Source organism: Ochlerotatus camptorhynchus, unplaced genomic scaffold, assembly GCF_037179485.1.
Source record: "Ochlerotatus camptorhynchus isolate MF236.1 unplaced genomic scaffold, CSIRO-AGI_Acam_v1.1 ptg000577l, whole genome shotgun sequence".
NCBI classification, from domain to species: domain Eukaryota; kingdom Metazoa; phylum Arthropoda; class Insecta; order Diptera; family Culicidae; genus Ochlerotatus; species Ochlerotatus camptorhynchus.
The window spans coordinates 2,924,287-2,947,836 of record NW_027041058.1 but is presented as its reverse complement, the minus strand read 5'-3'; the positions used below and the strand labels follow the sequence as shown (position 1 = coordinate 2,947,836).

Genomic DNA, 23,550 nt, shown 5'->3' with positions numbered 1-23,550 from the left:
TTTACATTTATCTGCTGCTTGCTTCTCTATCCATTTAAATCGACAGAATTGTCCAAAAGTGTTTGAAAGCCTATTTACATCGCTCCAAACTTTTCAGGAGAGTCGGACTTTTGTCGGCAGCCTCTGTTTCTTCGGCGACCTTCCCATTTGAACTGCGTTCAAATAAGCTGTTCTATTATCGGCATCTCGAAATCAGCCGCATTTTCAGTGCGTTTGTTTTATTTAAAGAAAAAACTACAAGGTACAGCTCTATGAGGTTGTACGCAATGGGACGTAGGACTACGTGGACTTATATAATAAATCTTATTTGTTAACTGCAGCAGGAGCTTGTGTTTTGTGTAGGAATAGGCATTTGAGCGGGGTTCTCTAAGTTTGGGAAATTATCGCGGTTTAGGTATTTTAATTAAGCACAAAACTAGAAGGGGATAAAGCCGAAGGATGAATGGGTAATTTCTAAGACAGCAGCACCTTTGCTGGATCTTGAATTTGGATCTGCGACAGGTTCGAAGTCTTCATAATTTATGTATGAAAATTTCGCCCAAAACTTTACAGGATTTTATTTGATTATTCTCAAGCCGTTCCTTCAGATTAATTTCCTTTCACATTGATCTATCCAGAATTCTCGTTAAATATATGTGATATTCTCTCTGGAAATCCCTTGAAATTGTTTTTATAATAGTACAGAAATTTTCTGTAGAACACTCCCGAAAATTCTTAAAATTCATCCTTTCTTCGAATTGTTAACTCTTTCTAAGAATTCATTGAAGCTTGAATTTTTTAAATTTACATGAAATTCTCCGTAGAATGCACCTCAGACCAACAATTGAAAAGGGCCTATTAGCTTTTGTGAGCAAAACTTGTAATTCTCCTTCCCTGCCAACACCATCTGGCAGGGAAAATTCTCCCGCCGAGAATTGTCTTCAAATTTTGCTCAGAATTATCTTGGAATTCTCCTCTAAATTCTTTTGAAATTGCATGGAATTCTCATTAACATTCTCTAGAAATTCATTTCGAAATGCGCTTGGAATTATACTCGGACTATCCCTATAGATCTATGCATAATTATTTTGGAATTGTCTGGAATCCTCTTCACTCTAGATCTAGTAAAAACTCTCCTAGAGGTTTTCCTAAAGCTCCCTAGAAAATATTCTCTGAAATACCTTGATGTTATCTCTAGAATTCATTCTAAAATCTGCTCAAATTTGCTTTGGAAAACATTCTAAAATTCTCTTAATATTTCTTCAGAGTAACTGTAGTTATCCTGAAAATCTAGACCAGTCCAAGGGTCTTAAAATCTTATTGTTTTCGAAGAGAGGGCGAGGTATATTTTTCCAGATGTGTCAACTAAATTCATGGGATTTTCCCGGTGACTTCAAATTCCAGCTTTTTCCGGTTTTCCCAGTTCACTGGTCACTCTGCATTTCACATATGAAAAACTTGTTTGTAATCCCATTATATTTGATTTACCTTGAGCACATTTTGAGACCCAGCTCTTTAAGAAAATTATTCCGGATAATATGCTTAACCAAAAGTAAAAACAACGCTTTCATCTCCAAAATTCTGTAAGTTAATTCCATCTAAATTGCAATAGCAGCAACATTACCATACTAAAACTTTACTATGAAGCTAATTTTACTAGCTAAACAGATTTACAATGAAGACCTAGAATACTTAATACAGCCACTCTATGCTGTCAAAGCAATGCTTGTCTACGTATCTTTGAATTATTATTCAATCATAAAAGTGCTACTCCAAGCAATAAAAAAAAACTCCCAAACAAGACCATTATCCTAAATTCTCATTTAGTTAGTTCTCTGAGCTAATCAAGCTGTTAAGAACACAATAAGGAATGATATTCCTTGATCCCTGATATTCCCTGATTTTGCAGGTTTTTCCATGTAGTCGACACACAGTGCATGTTGATTGGAATGAGGGTGACGCGCTTGGTATAGATGGCCCACAGCGACTCACGAAGAGCTACTGATTTGGAGCGGTGTTAGTTTAAATGATCTTTATTTTAGTTTAACTTGGACGATTACCATATAAATTTTTACTAAGTGATTTAATTGCTTTCTTCATCTTTAGGTATGGGCAAAATTCAAAATTTGTTTTACAGAATTAGTCCTAGACTTAGTACACGGTCGACCACCTTGGTGGGATTGGTTTGTTTTGTTTTTAGAATTTGAAGAGAAACTACTTAATACTACTATTTACAGCTTAAAACTAACCTACTCTACTATATACACTTAACCTACTATGTACAAATTGCTTATTAAAGCATGTTCAGAAAGATTGCATTTTTGAATAAATTTAGTTGTCATATCATCAATTTTGGAATCTACTTTGGGAATTTCTGCCTCTTGATGGAGGTCTGCTATTCTTGTGTCGAATGGACGATCTAGGATCATCCTCAACACTCTATTCTGTGCAACCTGGATTTTGTTCCTGTGGGTCTGAGCGCACGATTCCCACACCGGGGCGGCATAGAAGATCGCGGGGGCTATGATCTGTTTGTAAACAGCCAGTTTGTTTTGCCTTGAGAGGCGGGATCTGCGGCAAATGAGCGGATACAAGCACCTAACCAAGGCGGAGCACTTAACTAGGGTTTTCTCTATGTGCGAGCGGAACAGGAGCTTCTCATCGAACAACATCCCGAGATAAGTAACATCAGTGGACCACTCGACCCTTGTACCATCCATTATTACGGTACAGGAGGGAGACGGTTTAAGTTTTAATGATTGTCTGTGAAGGAACATGATCGCTTGGGTTTTCGAGGCGTTGATTTTGATTTTCCACGTGGTGGCATAATCAGTAAAGGTGTCAAGGCATCGTTGGAGCTTGTTCGTAATTTCACGAGGCATCCTACCCTTGACGGCTATCGCGGTGTCATCTGCAAACAGAAAGAACACGCAACCGTCTCCTAGAGGAGGGATGTCCGACGTGTAGATGCTGTAAAGCAGTGGTCCCAGCAGACTCCCTTGCGGAACACCTGCTGGGATCGGAAATTGTCCCGAAAGGGAACTATTCAACGACACCCTGAACGACCTTTGCTGGAGATAGTTACGGGTGATTTTCACAAGGTATGGTGGAAAGTTGGAGTTACAAAGCTTGTATATAAGTCCGTCGTGCCAGACATTGTCAAACGCCTTTTCGACGTCTAACAAGGCCATGGCTGTGGACTTGGATACAGCTTTGTTACTTCGGATGTTATTCATCACCCGCACTAGCTGATGATTGGTGGAATGCCCCTTGCGGAACCCGAACTGTTCCGGAAGAAGAATGTCATGTTCCTCCACAAACTTGTTTAGTCGGCTGAGGATCAATTTTTCGAACAGCTTGCTCAGCGCTGAGAGCAGGCTAATCGGTCTGTAGCTTGACGGTAGTGAAGGGTCTTTCCCAGGTTTGCGGATCGGGATGATTTTTGCCACCTTCCAGATGCTTGGAAAGTAGTGCAGCTCCAAGCATCTGTTGAGGATGGCAGCCAGCAGCGAGTGGACCCTCGGGCTGAGATTTTTCAACGCTAGGTTGAATATTCCGTCAAACCCGGGAGCCTTCATGTTTTTACTATATTTCAGCGCTGAGCAAATTTGTTCCTCTGTAATCCGTTCTTCTGGAGGGACGGCACAAGGGGAGGTATCTAACGTCTGGACGCACTGCACAACCTGGTTCTCGAGTGGACTTGGGATTGTAGAGCCAAGCAAATGCGATTGGGCAATGTGCTCCCCAATTGCATTGGCCTTCTCTTCGTTGGTGATAAGCCGTTCGTCATTGACTCTAAGTGGTGGAATGGGCTTGGGGTGAGACTTCAGCACCTTGGCAACCTTCCAGAATGGTCTGGGACGGTCGTCCAGGTTCTGAACGAGCCGCCCGAAACTCTCGTTCCGGATTGAGACCATTCTGGAAGCGATCTGCCGATTCAGATCGACCATTTCGTATTTACGCTGCAGATCCCCAGTCCGCTGAAACTGGCGTCTACGAACATTTCTGAGCCGAATCAAGAGTTTGGTGTGGGAATCAATTGCTTGAAACTTACCCCTCACAGGAACTCGTCGAACGCACTCTTCGTCAGCCACGGATATGGCTTGATGGAGACCCTCCAGGGCCCGGTCGATGTCCTCCACTGTGTCGAGTGGTGGGTTGTCGTCGATGTGGCGGTCGACCACGCGTCGAAACTGGACCCAGTTGACTCGATGGTAGTCCTTCCGCTGGCACGGTGCAGGGGCCACGTTGTAGCCCAGCTCGGTCAGCACCGGTTGGTGGTCCGAACTCAGGTCGTTGACGGCAACCGGCTTGGCTAATCTGGTGTTTGCCAAGAACAGGTCCAGCGTCGATGGGTTGCCCGCCGGTGATGTGAAGGTTGGTTCGTCCGGAAACCAGACGGAATAGAGACCATGCTGGGAATGGTCGAATAGCAGGCGGCCGTTTTGGTTCTGCTGGTAGTTCCGCCAGGCCTCGTGCCGGGCGTTCAGGTCCCCTCCGATTACGAAGCGGGCATTGGTGCGGGTTATGATGGCAAGGTCGTTCTTGAACTGCTGTGCTGTACCATTGCTAACGGTACATTGCCGGGGGCAGTAGACAACGATGAACCGGACGTTTCCGGTCGATGTTTCCACCTCAACGCCGACGGCCTCGATGATGGAAGTGCGGTAGTGGGGTAGGGTGCAGTACTTGATGCCTTTCTTGATGATGACCGCGACACCGCCCCCCCTGGAGCTGGTGCGATCAAGCCGGACAATGCTGTGGTCGGGCAGCCAGAAGCTGTCACCGGTCTTGAGGTGGGTCTCGGTGAGAAGGCCCACGTCGATGTCGTGCTTGCGGAGGAAGTCTGCAAGCTCAATGTTTTTCGCCCCTACGGAGCGAGCGTTCCAGTTGGCGATCTTTATGGGTTCACGGTCCATAATTAGCGACGAAGGAGATGATAGCTTGGAGCTGTTGTGTTCTTGTTGCGCAGGTGCGCTTGATGATGATGGCCTGGGCCAACAGTGTGACGATCTCATCCGTTGACAGCGGAGAATCGTCTGTAGCTTCGCCGGTTGTACCGGCCAATCCCGGAGCAGGGGGATCCGTCGATGGCCCGGAGGCTTGACCGGGTACTGCAGCGGCAGCCAACTGTTGGTTGAGCGGGAGCGGCGGCAACACTGGAATTGGCCGTGATTGGACCGGTGATAACGGAGGAAAGTTCTGCGCGTTGTTTTCTGGAACCTTCTTGCGACCGGGCTGGTTGTTGGACGAGGCCTTCTTCCGGATCTCGGCGTATTCGGCCCGCTTCGGACAGGCCTTACTCGTGGCCTTGTGGGCGGCACCGCAGTTGGCGCATGTGGGAGTGGCTTCCTCGATGCTGTCGCAGTTGTCGATCTTGTGGTTTTTGCCGCATTTGATGCAGCGGCTGGCCATGCGGCAATTCCTGGTGCCGTGCCCGAACAATAGGCAGTTCGAGCACTGAGTGACGCCACGGTGGGTGGGTTTATACCGCTCCCACTTCACTACGATGTGGAACAGTGTGCGTGTCGTCTGGAGATCCTTCACGGTTGTGGAGTTCTTCTCCAGATGGACCAGGTAGAGCTGGTCACGATACTTGATGGCCTTGCTGCGGGTCATCTTGTGGACTTCGACCGGCTTGAGGCCGTTCGCCTTAATCTCGTCCATTAAGGTGGTGGTGTCCATGTCGTGGAGCCCGCGCAGCACCACTTTCAGCGGCTTGGTGGCCTCGATGTCGTGGGAGAAGTACTCCAGCTTCATCCTGTCCAAGAGGGCCTGAACTGCGTTGAAGTGTTTTTCGGCCGGGACCATCAGTTTGTAGCCTTCCGTGCACCGTTGAATGGTGCAGCGAAGGCCCTGCTTAATGTAGAAATCCAGCTGCTCCCATAGCCCGGGAGGGAAGCCCTTCACATAGAAGGGTGGCAACTTAACTTTTTTCGGCACCGTCTCAGGGTCCGACTGCGGCTGGGCTCCGTTCTGCAGGGCCGAGAACGGATTGTTGCTCAGCAGCTTTTTTGCTGCTGATGCGGTGGCGCTGCTGTCTTCAGGTCTGGGTCGTTTAGTTCCGGGAGGCCCCGGCTGCGGGTCCGCAACGCCTGTCGGGATGGGCAATGGGGTTTTCTTCTGCTTCTTCTGGGCTGGCTCGGTGGTCGCGCCGTCTCCTGGGAGAGTCTGTTTTCCCGGTAAACCGGCACTCGCGTTACCGCGCGATTTCTTACCCATGGCTGGGTCAGCGAGAGCGTCACTACACAACGCGGAGCTAATTTGACTTGCGAACGAACGAACGAAACTAGAGAGAATTCAAATCGACTGAACTGCGATTTGGAGCGGTGCGGCTTCTTTCTCCTTTTATGGATGCCCATGTGGGCTGCAACTCGCTGCTTGCAGGCAGCCTTTCGTTGTGTACTGGAGAACAATGTTCAACACCACGCGCCGGAAGGACTGCTGCTCCTGCTGATGCCGACGACCGGACACCACCACCGGACACGGTGATTGGAACTGAATCCGATCAGCGATTGAGGCCAGCCTTGATAGCTAGCTGCTTACGGGGAGCCTTTCGTTGCGTACTGAAGAACACTACCACTCACCACGCGGTGAATGAATAAACACCGTTTGGTGAGACCGGATGGAATTAAACTTTGAATTCTGTGTTAGGGAAATCTCTTTTCGTATGCATTCCGTGATAATTTTAATTACCATAACAACAGTTGCACATTCGTGCAATTTTCAATAGTGACATTTTGAAAATGATAAAGTCTTATATTTTTTATTATGCGTTGAAATATTTCTGATCGATTGGCGATAAAATTATTGAAATTGGCAGCTGAGTTATTAACGTTCAAAATCTTTCATAATTTTGTTACATGTTCTATTTTCGGTTTTCACAAAGTGTACCCCCATATAGAAATCACAGACGTAGTCCTACGTCAAAAATCTGATGTAACTCGCTTGCTCAGGAAGTAGTTTTGAAGGGAAAATTAACGTTTAAATTTTGATTACCAGAAACAGTTAATGGGTGCCGAAGCTGACATTTACCGTACATGAATCCATGAAATGCCTTTAATCATTTTAAACTTGAAAAAATTTCAAACAGTCACGGTCTCTGACAATCTTATCCGAAGATAATCAAACTTTTCCGAATTTGAAGATTTCCAGGATTTGGAATCCAAGATTGTGAAGAAGTTTTTAGAATTTTCACAGTGGTTGCAGTTCTCAATGTTTCGGGCTTCCTGTAGTTCTTTCGGTCGTGAAAAATTTCGAACACACTACACTGTGACGGAAGGCCTATTGCCATAGAGGTAACTCTAAGACCAGAAGGTCCCGAAGAAACGTGCTCAACTTTTTGGCTCAGCTCTGGTACTATCTTCAGTTCCAAGCTAATCCATGCACCCCTCGAAACATAGTAAAATCTACGAACCCCTCATTTTATCTGTCAAAATTTCATAGCGAATCAAAACAAACATAGTGCAGTACTAGAATTTTGACTAGAATGGGGTACGCTTATAGATGTACTTGAGACCAATAGGCTAGTCAAGTAGTGAGCCAATATAAAATCGTTAGTTTCCACCGGTTGATTGGAATGTTTGGCCTCCTGGTTCTTGAGGCTTTAGTTCGTGCTGCCATTCGTATGCTGGAGAAGGAGCACAGAAATGTCAACCTTCCTGTTGTACAACGAGCAAGTGACCGTCCTTTGATGATTGATCCACGACTCCCGAACATTGCTGAGAGGACGCTTTTCACCAACCGAAGGTGGCATGAACCCAAGCCAAGTATTGTATGGGACGTGAGACGGCAAGTGAAATCTGGAGATCCCCCGGATACAGTGTGTCCCATTCTGCAGGAATTACTTTCAAACAGTTTATTGAAAAACGCGACAGACGTCATCAGATTTTTTCACGATCCAAAATGGCCGAATTTAGCTGAAATGTGAATCATTGACCATAATTTAAAAAAAATATGCAAATTGCCTGGAATTGCTCTGGTGTCTTACAGTTCATGTGGTTGTGGAGGTTTGGTAAGTTTCAAGAGTATCGGAAGTTATTTAAATTCCCCATCAAGAAGTTTCTGGAGTTCTGAAAGTTAGTGAGGAACATTTGTTCCTGAAGTAACATAGTTCTTCAAGTCGTGGATGTTTTAAAAGTTTCTAGTATTCAACTATTTTCAAGTTCCCAGGAGTTTTAGAAATGTTAGAGATTCAGAAATACTGTCCAAACCATCGACATTTCCTGAAGTTCCCGGAGTGCATTCTTACAGTTCCAAAAACTATTGGAGTTCTACCAACAATCAATACGAAACTAACGATTTTAAATTGGCTCACCACTTTAGTAGCCTATTGGTCCCAAGCAAACGATTAACGTACCCTATTCTAGTTGAAATTCTATTACTACACTATGTTTGTTTTGATTCGCTATGAAAGTTTGACAGATAACATCAGGGGTGTGTGGATTCATGCAGAACATGCAGGGGTGAGTGAAATAGCTTGGGACTGCTTGGGACCGTTGTTCTGGTACTGAGTGAGCCAAAAATAATAATGATTTTCTTCGGGACCCAGTGGTCTTAGAGTTACCTCTATGGTTCTACCAGCTCTCAACGTATAAAAATCATGGAGCAACTATAATTTGAAGAGCTTCTAAAAATTACTGAAGCATCGAATGTTCCCGCAGTTTCAGGCCTATCGTGACTTCCAAAGACAACTAGAATTCTCAGGACTGATAGGACTAAATACTGAGATTCCTGGGAGACTCCAAGATATAATGAGAGAGAGAAGGATTAGTAATTTCCATTTAATTCCACTACCTTATTTGCTTATCCTTGACAGATACGCGTATTTCGTCTACAATGTGCAGACTTCTTCAGTGTCTTGTACTAATACTCGACGAGTACAAGACACTGAAGAAGTCTGCACATTGTAGACGAAATACGCGTATCTGTCAAGGATAAGCAAATAAGGTAGTGGAATTAAATGGAAACTACTAATCCTTCTCTCTCTCATTAAACAGGTATTCCACTAAGACGCCCACATTCATCAGGACTCCAAGATGTTTTGAAACTTTCATAACTCTCGAAACAGCGATAATACAGCTGGTACCATCTGAATTCTAGTGGGAAATATGTACTTTGTGAGGTTTTAGAATTCCGGAGATCGTTAACAACTCTAGAAACTCCAGCAAATGCAGAAATTCGAGTACTTACAGAGCTCCTGGAATTTCGGAAACTTTAGTGCTCTAAGAAAGAGCTATCAAAAGAACAGCAACTTCTGGAACTTCCGGTAAGCTTCAAAACTATTGGAACTTCTAGGACTTAAAACAGCGAAAAGATAGCCAAACTCAGTTAATAACTCCTGAAACTTCAGCAACTGCAGACATTTCGAGTACTTACAGCGCTCCGGGAACAACGTGAGATCCAAAATTACTCAAAACTATAGCACTGATAATCCACTGATCGACTCCGGGAAATTTCGGAATTCTGAACATTGCATTAGCTCCTAAGTAACATTGATCGATTCTCTTCTTCGACTCTTTCGCTAATAACTTGATCACATACCCGTTTTTTGATGTATTTGACATATTAGATGCTAGATAAAAGCTTATTTTATCGATCTTTGTGCTGAAAATACCTGTGAATGTCTTTACATGGCCGTGGGGATGCTAAAAGAAAGTCGATGAAGAGAATTTGTATATGTTACTTAGGACCTAATGCAATGTTCAGCTTGATTTGAATATTCAGAAACCATCGACACATTAGAAAATGGATGTGAGATTGTCAAAAACATTCGAAACTGCAGTACTCCAGAAGCTTCAGGAGTTTCCGTTAATTTGTTTAATGCTTCAGAACTTCAGTGACTAAGAGTGTTTTGTAGTTCTCGGAGTACCCGAAGGATTGGCAATCTAGTATGTTCTGAATGTTCCCGAGCCTTGTAGAAGTTGAAGTTCCGGAACAGCTCTGGAAGTTTCCGACGGATCAAGAATGCAGTTCTACAGTTCATGTTTGTCATGGAAATTTAGCAACTTCCCAAACGCCCGCATGCTCTTTAAGTTCCCGCGAATTCTAAAGGCTGCAAAGGGTTTCAGAAACTCCTGGCCAGGGCTCTACATTTTCGAAGCTCTAAAATGAACTCGTGTTTTCTTTCTCTCATACATACGTGTTCGACGCTTCATTTCTATAACGCCTAGCTAGACTATTAGCAAGAAACGAAAATAAAAAAGCAGGACGCTTAGAAGGAAAGGTTGGCTGTGGAACTTCTCGTCGTTGCTTTGCTCATCGCTTTCAATGTAACTAACGTCGATTTTCTAGTAGAAACAAAACCTCATAATGGCTTTCAATCCCCTTTCACGAACACTCTATAGCAAACCCCACACGCATCAATATATTGACGCGAAGGGGAATTATTGACAATAATATTGATGATGTGAATTCAGAAATATTGTCAATATCGATGTATTGACGTCAATATAGAATGTATTGACAATACGATTATTGTCAATAAAAGCAATCGTGTAGGGTTCACTTATCACCGCTCTTTCAATTTGTTTAAAATGCGTTATGTCCCGTTTTCGATCATTTTTTTTTATATAAATATTCATTTTCCGTCATATACCTACGTCATGAAACGTCAGTTGATGTGTTTCATGAAAGAGAAAACAACTATCAAAATCGAGCGCTCTTTCGCTCATCCGTTTCACCGAAGCTTGAAAGGAAGACCAATGGAGCGATGGGAGAAAGAGAGACAAGCGATTGAACATTTGTTTGTGCACGCCGACTGAGGTTCTAGAATGCTGCGAAGCTGTTCGACTTAAGCCTAGTATACAGATCGAAGCGAAACGAAAATTGAAGCACGCGAAAAATCATAAAATTTCGCTGCGAAAAAGGTTGCGAAAAAATTTTTGTGGAACATTTTCCAGTTTCCTTTTTTCGCAGTGTGAAACGAAATCGGTCAGTTTACACCTCCGGTGAAGTGAAAATCTGACAGATACGCTCTTTCTCGAAACGTCAACTTTTCGCTTACCTGCTGCTCTTTTCGCTAGCGCTGCATGCGCGAAAAAAAATGAACGTAAGCGAAAAAGATACGATCCACAAAATAAGATTTCGCTGGATCGTATCTGTTTACAGTTCAAAGCGAAGCGAAATATTTGCCAATTGCGTTTTTCACGCAGGTGAAAAATGTAGTATTTTGTATGAGATTTTCGCTTCGCTTCGATCTCTATACAGGCCTTTAACAGAAAAAGAAAGCCAGCAGTCTCTTCGTCGCATCGATTTGGTCGATTGAAGCTGATATTGTGACGCCCTGCTCCTGGCGTTCAAGAATATCCGGAATTTCTATGGTTATATGACGCAAGAACGTGTTAATAATTTCCAGAGTCTCTGAAGTTGCCCAGAAATGTAATCCTTCCCGAAGCACTGAAGTTTTCTAACGTTCCCGGAATTCCGATGGTGTCTGTAGCTGTGTAGCTACGACAATTATTGAAGTTTTAACAGTCCTCAGAGGGCTGGTTGTTACCGAATAACGAGAATTTTAAAAATTCCGAAAATCACAATGTTTTCGCCGTTCCAGAAGTATTGTGACTTCAAAAGTCACCTACACCTCTCAGAACTGATAGGAAAAAAAATACCGAGATTCCTGGAAGACTCCGAGAGGTTTTTTTGAAATTTTCATAACTCTCGAAACAGCGATAATACAGCCAGTACCATCTGAAATTTAACAAATAGGGGAAATGCAGGGTAATGTCGGCCTAAGTGTCCCTAATTTGGGCCCATACATAAATTCAGCAATCGACTAAATTTTCAATAGCATCCAAAAATATCCATTAGTAACGTCCCAATAACGCGTTCATCTGGATAAAATTGATAAATAGCAGATTTTTAGCGACCAACCTTATATCCATAGGCCAACATTAGAGACATTTCCCCTAGATGGGAAATATGTTAGTACTTCATGAGATGCAAGAGCTCCTTCAGTTTCGGATGTTTCTAAAACCGCTGGTATTCCGAGAATTCAGGAAATCAGTTTCTGGACTTGACATTTTCACAGCTCCAGGAGATTGAGATTTCGTTCAGTCAACTGTGCACGAGTAATAACGAATAGATCTTTAATGAAAAATCTTCCTTCTCTCCCCGCCAGGATCCCCTATGCGAGGTCATCTCGATGGAAACGATCCAGACTTTCAACGGGCACAAACCGAACCGCACGGTGGTCTTCAAGGAGAAGTTCGACCTTAGTGGTAACGACATGACCAAATCGCTCTCGACCAGCAAGCTGATGGGATCGCCCCAGTTATCGATCAGCCCGTTACGAACGGTTTTGACCACGACGACCGAGCTGGAACAGCATACTGCGACGAAGAGCGATCGGAACAACAACTGCACTACCATGGTAACGAGTCAGTCCTCGGTTATCAAGGAACAGCAGACACGCCACAAATCGTTGGATAGGAGTAACTACAACAACAACAACAACAACAATAACAGCAACGTGTTCGTTTCGTCGACTCCAAAGCCAACTAGATGTTCCAAGAGTCCTTCGATTGGCAATCTTCGGCACAAATCTCCGTCCCTATCGGCGTCGCAGAATTCACTCCGCAGGTCGATGTTCAACGACTTTGAGCAGGAATGCCTGAAGGCACACAATGAGTACCGAACCAAGCACGGAGTCTTACCGTTCAAGCTGAACAAGCGGCTCTGCAGGTATGCGGAGGAGTGGGCCAAAGTGATTGCAGCGAGGGGAGTTTTGGTTCATCGCAGCAATTCTCAGTACGGGGAGAACATTTTCTGTTCGTGGAGTTCGCCAAACGCAACTGTAGTGATAACCGGACGGGAGCCGGTGGAGAATTGGTACAGTGAGGAATCGGTTCATGCGTACGGGAAGGAACCGGCCACTCTCAAGACTGGCCATTTTACGCAGGTCGTATGGAAGGACAGTCGGGAGTTGGGCATTGGAGTTGCGCGGAATAGGTGAGATTAAGGGTGTATGTTATAGAATTTCTAGTAACGGGATTTTGCATTCTAGATCCGGTCAGGTGTTTGTCGTGGCAAACTACGATCCTCCTGGCAATTACATAGGCAGTTTTGCAAAGAACGTTCCCCCACCGGGGGGATTCGAGATACCAAAGATAATTGTGGACAAGCTGGCTAGTGAGAATAGCAAAAGTGCTACCCCGAAGGTTGAAAAACACGTTCGCATAGTGGACGAAAACGACCCGGATCAGTTTGATGAGTTTTCGCAGGCGATGCTACGTCACCACAATGAACACCGTCGTCGCCACGGTGCTCCCGATCTAGTGTAAGCATACATTTGATTTCAAATCGTTGAACTTAATTTCAAGGTCTCCATATTTTAGTCTACACAAGGAACTAGTCCGGGATGCCCAACAGTGGGCCGAGATCCTTGGACGGGATGACCGGTTTACCTACCGGCAGAACTCTAAATATGGTGAAAATTTGTACTGTCTGTGGTCCTCCGATAGGCACGCCAAGCCCAATGCCAAAGACGTCTGCCGGTCCTGGTACGAGGAAGTGAAGCAGTACGCCTTCAATCAGGAACCCCGTGGAGTGATCAAGGGTGGTCAGTTCACCCAGATGGTCTGGAAGGGTACCAAAGAGCTCGGGGTAGGCATCGGTCAAACACGGAGCGGCAAGGTAATTGTGGTGTGCACGTACTATCCGAGGGGTAATGTGCTCGGTCAGTTTAAGGCAAACGTACAAAAGAGAAGCGTTTAGAATTTTAATATTCTTTCAAGTCCAAAATTTTAAAGCACATACACACACACTCACGTAACTGTCAGGTAACGACTTAAGCCTTAAGAAATGGGAAACATCAAATTTGAATCCTTCCTAAAAACTACATTGTACATAACCTACGCAAAGCCTACTACATACCTACTTAATCAACACTCGAACAAACAAAAATAATCCAAGTAACCTGAGAAAAAGATGCCTTCGATCACAGAAGATGCTCCTCGAAAGATTTGTGTTTGTTGTTTGTACATAGATGTTTACATCTCGAATATTGTATCCAAGTCGGCACATGCGCAATGGCCAACCGACGGTCCAGATGGGGGGCGAAAAGCATATTTTTACTACTAAAGGGCTTTTTATACCGTTTCGATAGAACAGAACTTTGCAAGTTTGCTATAAAAGGGTTAAAAGTTGCATAGGCAGCAAAGCACATTTTCGTCGGCTTAAGATTTCAGCATAAATACTGACAATTCGATCACAATCAGATAATCGCTTTGCACGTATTAGGGTTGCAGCATTAAAGTAAGGTATTCGATCGATTTGATCTAGTTGAACATTATACTTAACCACACACACACACACACACGCGTATATTTGAAAGCGTTGATTCAAAAATTTTGACTACGGTTACCGGCTTAGATTCATATAGTAATTATAACAGATCGATATACGATAAACATTCGATTCGCCATACAATTTGTGTCATCACGAGTCCATGCAAGATTAAAATTAATTAAAACGTACCTATGATTCAATTGCGTTGTGGTTATTTAGTTTTCAACGGCGTAGACTTTATCACATTCCTGAAACAGACATTATATCTTCATCGGCTTTAACAATCTCCGTGATGAAGAAGTTATACAGTGCGTGTCAGGACCAGCGTTCGGAACATCATTATCAAATCTCATCCATTGAGCCTCCCTGAGCAAATTGGGAGATTTCAGTACAAGCTTAGCGCAGATGTCGACTCTGCAGGATGATGATAATGTTGACAGGCTGGAAATCCCCTGAAGAAGGCCAAGTCCTAAGACCGAACCATCTTTCATAAAACATCGTAGTGTTTTGATCCACCGTTAAACTCCAATATCCGAACAATTAAGTAATAATTTCATGTTCAGCATTTGATTTTGAATGTTTTGCGGATAAGATTCAGGATTCAGGATGCATATTTATATAGAGTTACAACGTGACAAATCTACAAGAATCTTACGTTACACCCTATCAAAAATTGTCAAAGGAAAGTTTCAACGAGTTGTATATGATTCCTCAGGTTGCAGTGTTATTAGTGTATTCCCGTTGCCACTTGCTCGGATTTCCACCGAGACACACGGCTCGATTACATATTACGATCACGTGTACCGCAGTCAGGTTGAACCCAACCGTTGAACGAGTAATTGTTGTTTATTTAAATTGTTTGTTGCCGGCATCTTATGGCATCGATCGAATGCAATCGATCAGTGTAACACGTTGATCTCTCGTCAACGTGATTATAATAATGATCATTTTACGACGATCGATGATGGAGGGATGGTTTGAAGAATCTCTGGAGAGCAATCATTCAAATCTCACATCATTAGCTACTAAAGATTAAACCTAACCTTGCGTGTAAACCTAATTAAGAAGCCACACGCGTGTAAAGTAAATATTTGTCGCATATGGTCATAGCATTGAGGCGATGAAGATATCTAAGAAGATTCTCTTGCAAGTATCAGCCGTGTATTGTTGATAACCAACCCGAGCCATGTAGCTATTTTTACACGTCTGACTGTGACTAATAACGACGTCCAACTGTTTGGTCTAAGTAAATACCACTGCCGAAAACTACTATCAAGAAATCAAATATTTGTATTTGCTTCGCCGTGTTGACATGTTGTTCTCCATGTCGCGACATCACACGTTCAGAGCAAGCACTTGAGTAAATCAACCGACGAGCTATATCGTAACCTAGCGGAGAGCAGCGTGAAAACCTTGTTCACTCATGGTTTCATGAATTTTAATCGATCTCGATTCGACTGCAGTACAAATTGTCACGAGACAAAATAGATCCAAATCATCGATTCGACCATGTATCATGTTGAGCAATAAAGACGCGAGCGATATTTGCTCTTGTCCCTTCCATAATTGATCTCGCATATCTCTCCGATCCGATAATAATTAATTCATCAATTCTAGATTGAGCTGGAATTAGTGCGTTACAGCTATGGGATACAATGACTTGTCTCGATGATTTCTAGAAAGTGAAGAATTCGCCTACCAGATGGTTATGTTGGTTTGCGTGGGCGTGCCTTGAAACCCTAGAAATCATCGAAAGAAGTCATTATTTTCACAGGGCTCGTAACAGGTCACTTTTTAGAGGCTAAGTAGATAACTTTTTTTCAAGTCAGTCACTAAAAAGTCACTATTTAATATGCGTATGCGGGGCTTGTGGTTTGACGAGGAGTGTCAGCGAGTGACATAGGAGAAGAACGTCGCCAGAAGCCGGATGTTGGTGTCTGGTACCCGTCAGAACAGAGAGCGGTACATAGTAGCAAGGTCAGCCGAGAAACGAACCCATCGCAGGAAAAAAAAGGCAGTACGAGGAACGCGTTATTGCTGAGGCGCAAGAAAGTATGGAGCAGAATGATATGCGAAGGTTTTACGCCACTGTCAATGGCGTGAGGAGTAAGAGAGCACCGTCTCCCGCCATGTGCTATGACCGTGAAGGTAATCTGCTGACAGATAAAACGATGGTGGCTGCCAGGAGGAAGGAGTACTTCGAGACGTTGCTGAACGGAGAGAACGAGAGAGCATCTACAAACAGAACACACATCGACGACGATGGTCAAGCTGTGGAACCACCAACGCTAGAAGAGGTGAAAAAGGCGATACGAGAGCTGAAAAACAGTAAGGCTGCGGGGAAGGACGAGCTCCCGGCCGAACTTCTCAAACACGGAAGTGAGCAGCTGCACCAGATGATCCACCGTATACTGCTCAAGATATGGGAGGAGGAAGAATTGCCCGCTAGTTGGTTGGATGGTCTCGTTTGTCCTCTCTACAAAAAGGGACACAAACTGGAGTGCACCAATTACAGAGGAATCACGCTTCTGAATTCGGCGTACAAAATATTATCACGTGTTCTGTTCAACAGATTGAGACCGCTTGAGGAATCCTTCGTCGGCGAATACCAGGCTGGTTTTCGTGAGGGTCGATCAACGACGGATCAAATGTTTACCCTGCGTCAAACCCTTGAGAAGTTCCTGGAATACAACTTTGCAGACTCATCATCTGTTCATAGATTTCAAGGCAGCGTACGATTCAGTAAAGAGAAACGAGCTATGGCAGATAATGCAAGAAAACGGTTTTCCGACGAAACTAATTAGGCTGATTCGTGCCACGCTGGATGGTTCGAAATCATGTGTACGGGTTGCAGACGAGATTTCGGCCTCGTTCGTGACCTTAGATGGGTTGAAGCAGGGAGATTCTCTTTCGAACTTGAATAGCATCTCTCCCGTTGATGCTTCACTACGGACTTGTCATCAAAATTAAGTCCACACTCTCCCGTGTCTAGATTAGGAAAGATTCGTTTATTTTCTCTTCAGCTTACATTTATATTTCCTACGACTAGAGTTACCTAGATTCATGCTACCTCGCACAGACAGTTTATTGACAATATTTGGAATAACCCGACTGAGACAACATAAACATAGCTCGGGTGACGCCCTTGCAAAGGTTGCAATTCGGCATAACCATGAGACATGCTTAACGGTCTCGCTATGTGTAATAAACAATAATAATTCAGCGTCTGCAGGTAAAGGTCGCAAGCGCATCAAATTCAAAAATAACCAACGTTACTGTTTTATGACCGTGATAATGAGCGTACACATCTTGTAAGCAGATTGTGCGAAATTGCTAATTCAGGAGGCGGGGGTAATCACGCCTAATAATTGATTTGGAAAAATCCTATGACTGATGCGTAGCAGGAATGCTACACTTGCTATTCAACATCGCCCTCGAAGGAGCGATTAGGAGAGCTGGCGTGCAGAGGAACGGTATCATCATCACAAAGTCGCACATGCTCCTTGGTTTTGCGGACGACATCGACATCATCGGAATCGACCGTAGAGAAGTGGAAGAGGCGTTCGCGCCTTTTAAGAGGGAGACAGCGAGGATTGGTCTCACGATAAATTTTACCAAAACGAAGTACATGGTCGCCGGTAGAAAGCGTGGGAGCAATAGTGGTTTTGGTAGTGAAGTGGTGCTAGATGGCGAAAAATTTGAAGTTGTGGACGAATTTGTTTATCTTGGTACTTTAGTGACGTGCGATAATGATGTTACCCGCGAGGTGAAAAGGCGTATTGCAGCCGCGAACAGGGCTTTCTACGGATTGCGTAGCCAGCTGAAGTCCCGCAGCTTGCGTACGAAAACGAAATTCGCGCTGTACAAGACGTTGATTCTGCCGGTAGCCCTTTATGGCCACGAATCGTGGGCATTGAAAGAGGCCAATCGGAGAGCCTTCGGTGTCTCATCTGGCGGCGTCGCATGAATCACGAGTTGTACCAAGAATATAACGGCATGGATATTGTGAAGCTTATAAAACACGGCAGGCTACAGTTGGTTGGGAATGTGGCACGAATGCCGGAAGAGCGTCAAGCGAAATCAATATTCAGCAGGGAACCCGGAAGAGGACGTCGGCTTCGGGGTAGGCCACGCATGCGTTGGCTTTGTGCAGTTGATGAGGACATTAGGTCCTTGAACGTGCAAGGCGACTGGAAGCGATTGGCTCAGGTCCGAGACCAATGGAGACGGTTACTTCGTTCGGCGCAGATTTGTATTCAACGAGTTGTCGCCCATCAGGTACTCAGGTAGGTATGCGGGGCTTGTTGCAACTGAAAGTGGACGTGAGTGACCAAACATTCTGAAATAGGTCATTGAACAGAGCTATCACCTTTCAACTTCCGGGCTAAAAAATTTTACGATGGGATCAGTATAAGGTAGTAATCTATTATATTGCAGACATTTTTCTTCCATAACAATACTGCCGGATAGTGGGAGTTGGAGTGTGCATACATACATACATACATACATGCATACATTCATACATACATACATCCTAAGGACGACGGCGAGACGCCAGACAGTGAAAACGGAGGAGCGAACGTGTTCGCAAGGAGCGGGATATTGCAGAGATCACCAGTGTTGAACCTGGAGGCCACAGCGAGTTCCAGCAGCAGCAGTAAGCCCCAAGGTGAGCAGCAAAGACACCAAGGAGAGCTAGGTCTTGTGCTAAGCCAGATGTTCACACCGAAATCCAGCAGTAGCACACCCCAAGAAGGATTGCAGCTTGGGAAGACCAAATTGATGGCGGCCAGGAGGAGGATCAATGAACTCCATGACTTCGTCAAGGATAAGAGCAACGTCCACAAGGCAATCAAGGAAATGGTGACGGGCATCAAATCCGCCATGATTGCTGCCGAGCGTGAACAGGATGCGCTGAGGACGAGATCTGTGACTGCCGAAAGGGCACTGATCGAGGCCAAGGAGAAAGCAGCACAGGAGACGCCGAAGGGACCTCGAAATACACGCTCGGAGAAGAGGAAAAGGGAAACGCCAGGAGAGGAAGAGGACAAGGACGACAACAAGAAGGAAGGATGGCATACCGTCGAGAAGCCGAAGGAGAAGTGGAAAAAACGGAAGGAAAGAGAAGTGAAAAAGAAAGCAGAACAGAAGAAGGATATACCCAGGACTCGTCGGGATGCTCTGATCGTCGAAGCAAAATTCAAAACGTCGTATGCAGCACTCCTCCGGAAGTTTTGAGAGGATCCGGAGTTGAAGCAATTAGGAGAGAACGTGGTGAAACCCAGGCGCACCCAGAAAGGCAAGATGCTTTTTGAGCTGAAGAAGGATCCTACGATCAAGAGCTCAGCCTTCAACGAAAAATCTCTTGGCGAAGGGGCGAGCGTAAGAGCTTTATCCCAGGAGACAGTGGTCGAGTGCAGGGATCTGCACGAAATCACTACAGAAGAGGAGCTGAGAAGTGCGTTGAGAGTGCATTGCCCTCTGGGAGACGTCCCGATGTCAATCCGGATGAGGAAGATGTACGGTGGCATGCGAACGGCGGCATGCAAACGGCCGGAAACGATCATACGACGGTAGGCTTCAAATGCCTAGCATACAAAAAGGCGATGGCAGGCCAACAGTAATGAAGGTAACCCAAAAAAACCTCAATCATTACGACATTGCACAGCAACTGTTGTGGCAGTCGACAACAGAAACAAAGTGCGACGTTGCAGTTATTGCGGAACCGTATTGAGTCCCTCCCGATAACGGTAATTGGGTGGCGGATAGAGCTGGGATGGCTGGTATATAGCAATAGTATATACAAGTTATGGGCAGCAATGGAATCTTCATATGTAGTTGTTGCGCACCCCCCAGATGGACGATGAAGAAGTTCCATGAGATGCTGGATGGATTTACCGAAGAGCTGATCGGACGACGACCGGTAGTCATCGGAGGAGACTTCAATGCTTGGGCAGTGGAGTGGGGAAGCAGATGTTCCAATGCAAGAGGGCACAGTCTGCTGGAAGCTCTGGCAGAGTTGAACGTCAGTCTGGCCAACTTAGGAACCATCAGCACCTTCTGCAAATATGGTAGGGAATCCATTATCGACGTCACTTTCTGCAGTGCGTCGCTAATGGCAAATATGAACTGGAGAGTGTGTGAAGAGTACACCCATAGCAGCCATCAGGCGATCCGGTACAGTATCGGCGCACGGACGCCGTTGGAAATGCGGAGGACGAAATTAAGCTAGCGGTAGTGGAAGACGAAAGTATTCAATGAGAATCTCTTCATCGAAGCTCTAAGGGCCCATACATTAATTATGTCACGCTAAATCGAGCAAAAAATTACCCCCTCCCCCCCTATCGTGACGTTTTTCCTATACCTAATGCATTGCTTGTCACAAAATCTTAGACCCCCCCTCCCCCTTAGAGCGTGACATAATATATGCATCAACCCTAAGGGTAGACAGCAGCGTCCCTAAGCAGGGCCTAAGCGCGAACGAGTTGACCGAATCATTAGCAAGGGCATGTGACACAACTATGCCGAGAAAACTGGAGCCAACGAACAGGCGGCGTCCAGCTTACTGGTGGAACGAGGAAATTAGCACCCTCCGTGCTAGTTGTCTTCTAGCCAGAAGGTGCGTTCAGAGAGCAAGAACTGAAGCAGACAGAAAGGAGCGCAGGGTGGTGTTCCGAACTGCCACGGCTGCACTAAAAAGAAAGATAAACGACACTGATGCCAACCCCTGGGGCGACGCATACCGAGTCGTGATGGCGAAGATCGGAAGTCCAACGATGTCCGCTGAATTGTGCCCAGAAAAGCTGAAAGTCATCGTGGAAGGACTTTTCCCGAAGCACGACCCAACGACCTGGCCACCTCACCGTACGGAGAAGGAAAAGGAGATAACATCGAAGTCACCAAAGAGGAACTCGTAGCAGTGGCGAAAGGATTGAAGGTGAAGAAAGCTCCCGGTCCGGATGGGAACCCCAACGTAGCGTTGAAAGCGGCAACCCAGGCATCCCCGGACATGTTAAGGATGGTGCTGCAGAAATGCCTGGACGAGGGTCACGTCCCTGACAGATGAAAGAGACAGAAGCTAGTGTTGCTGCCGAAACCAGAAAAACCGCCGGGGGAACCTGCATAGTATAGGCCTATATTCCTGCTGGAGTGCTGGATACACTCGGAAAGCTCTTGGAGAGGATCATCCTTAACAGGCTGACGAAATGCACGGAGAGTGAGCACGGATTGTCGGAGAGGCAGTTCGGATTCCGGAAAGGGAGATCGACGGTGGATGCAATTCGGACAGTGATCGAGAGAGCCAAGAAGGCGTCCAAACAGAAGCGGAAAGGAGATCGTAATTGCGCCGTGATAACAGCGCCAGCTGGGAGGCCATCGCCGAAGCGCTGCATTGAATGAGGGTCCCTGATTACATAGGCAGGATCATCAGGAGTTATTTCCAGAGCCAGGTTCTGGTCTACGAGACAGATATGAGACAGAGATCGATTAGGATCACAGCAGGAGTTCCACTAGGCTCCATCCTTGATCCAACGCTCGGAACGGGATGTACAACGGCGTGCTAACGCTGAAGCTGCCCAAAGGAGTTGAGATCGTTGGCATTGTGAACGACGTCGTCTTGACGGTAACAGGCGAGACGCTGGATGAGGTGGAAATGTTGTCAACAGAGGCGATCGACATGCTTGGTAACTGGATGCAAGGAGCGAAGCTGCAGATAGCCCACCACAAGACGGAAGTGTAACTGTAAGGCGGTACAGCGGGCAGAAATCACCGTTGCCTCGAAGCGTGTGTTAAAATACCTGGGAGTGATGATCGATGACCAGCTAAACGTCAACAGCCACATCGAACATGCTTGTGAGAAGGCTTCGAAGGCCATCAACGCGATAGCTAGGATCATGCCTAACAACGCTGGTCCCAGCAGTAGCAAGAGGCGTCTTCTGGCCAGTGTGTCGTCGTTACTGAGGTATGGAGGTCCAGCATGGGCTGCAGCGCTGGAAACGAACCAGATCCAAAGGAAACACAGCAGTACGTTCCGGCTCATGGCCATGCGAGTCGTGAGTGCGTACAGAACCATCTCGTCGGAAGCAGTATGTGTTATCGCCGGAATGATCCCTATCGGCATCACCCTGGAAGAGGACAGCGAGTGCTACAGGTGGAGAGAAGTATTAGTACAGGACACTGAAGAAGTCTGCACATTGTAGACGAAATACGTGTATCTGTCAAGGATAAGCAAATAAGGTAGTGGAATTAAATGGAAATTACTAATCCTTTTCTCTCTCATTATACAGGTATTCCACTAAGACGCCCACATTCATCAGGAGGTGGAGAGAAGCCGGAAGAGTACGGAAAGTTGTGAGAGTGGAGTCATTGTCTATGTGGAAACAGGAGTGGAACACGATGGAGAACGGTAGATGGACACATCGACTAACACCAACCGGTGGAAACTAAGGATTTTATATTGGCTCACTACACAGTGTTTGTTTTGATTCGCTATAGTCCTCTCCAGGCCGATTCGTATTGGTGCGATTTACGTGTGTTAGTGAGATGAAATTTTTTGTTAGCTGTGAGAATTTTTTTGTTTGCTGTAAGAACTGTCATTCTAAAGTAAAAATAAACAACAAAACGAAAACAAACCCTACGCTTGCACGGTAACAGTCAAGTACCCTTTTTTGAGTAAAGGTTAACCCATTTTTGATAAAGGTGGCTTTACTCATTAATGAGTAAATTATTTTAACAACAATGAGTTTCTGCTAACAGTAGCTAACAGTTACTACGTAATTGGCATAATGAATTACTCATTAATTAGTGGTGCCGCTTTTATTGACAATGGGTTCACTTTTACTCATAAATGGATGTTTGATTCTTACCGTGCACATGACAGTATGCGCTAGTTTGTGTAAAGTTATGTTATTAGTGTAGTGTTCGTGAGATCCTGCTTGGAGAACTCAATGGAAGTTTGACAGATAAAATGAGGGGCTTGTGGATTTTCCTATGTTTGGAGGGGTGTATCGATTAGCTTGGGACCGAAAATAGTAGTGGAGCTGAGCCAAAAAGTTGAGCACGTCTCTTCGGGACCTACTAATCTTAGAGTTACCTCTATGCTAATACCGATTCTTTCGACCTGGGTGAACAGAAAACACGGAGAAGTCAAGTTCTACCTAACATAGTTTCTGTTTGGCCACGGCTGCTTCAGGAAATACCAGCATCGGTTCGGACACGCAGCGTCACCCCTCTGTCCGGAGTGTGGCAACGTCGATGAAACGCCGGAGCATGTGGTCTTCGACTGTC

The 23,550-nt window shown here is 45.2% G+C and overlaps 2 protein-coding genes across 3 annotated transcripts in view; both read left to right on the top strand.

Moving 5' to 3' along the window:
• Positions 1 to 14,467, top strand: part of LOC135713711 (M-phase inducer phosphatase-like) — a 76,729-nt gene extending 62,262 nt beyond the window's left edge. For both annotated transcript variants that reach the window (XM_065236919.1, XM_065236920.1), the window contains exons 4-6: positions 12,098 to 12,927; positions 12,983 to 13,255; positions 13,314 to 14,467. In XM_065236919.1, the coding sequence (XP_065092991.1) occupies positions 12,098 to 12,927; positions 12,983 to 13,255; positions 13,314 to 13,692 (1,482 nt within the window). In that variant the 3' untranslated portion in view covers positions 13,693 to 14,467. The remainder of the gene's footprint in view (positions 1 to 12,097; positions 12,928 to 12,982; positions 13,256 to 13,313) is intronic.
• Positions 14,468 to 22,070: 7,603 nt separating this feature from the next.
• On the top strand, positions 22,071 to 22,463 carry LOC135713796 (uncharacterized). Its single transcript, XM_065237028.1, has one exon. The coding sequence runs from the start codon at positions 22,071 to 22,073 to the stop codon at positions 22,461 to 22,463; it is 393 nt and encodes a 130-aa protein (XP_065093100.1).
• The last annotated feature ends 1,087 nt before the right edge of the window (positions 22,464 to 23,550 follow it).

Bases quoted from the DNA above. Each gene is read 5' to 3' on its own strand.
- LOC135713796 (XM_065237028.1), top strand. From the start codon at position 22,071: ATGATCGATGACCAGCTAAACGTCAACAGCCACATCGAACATGCTTGT.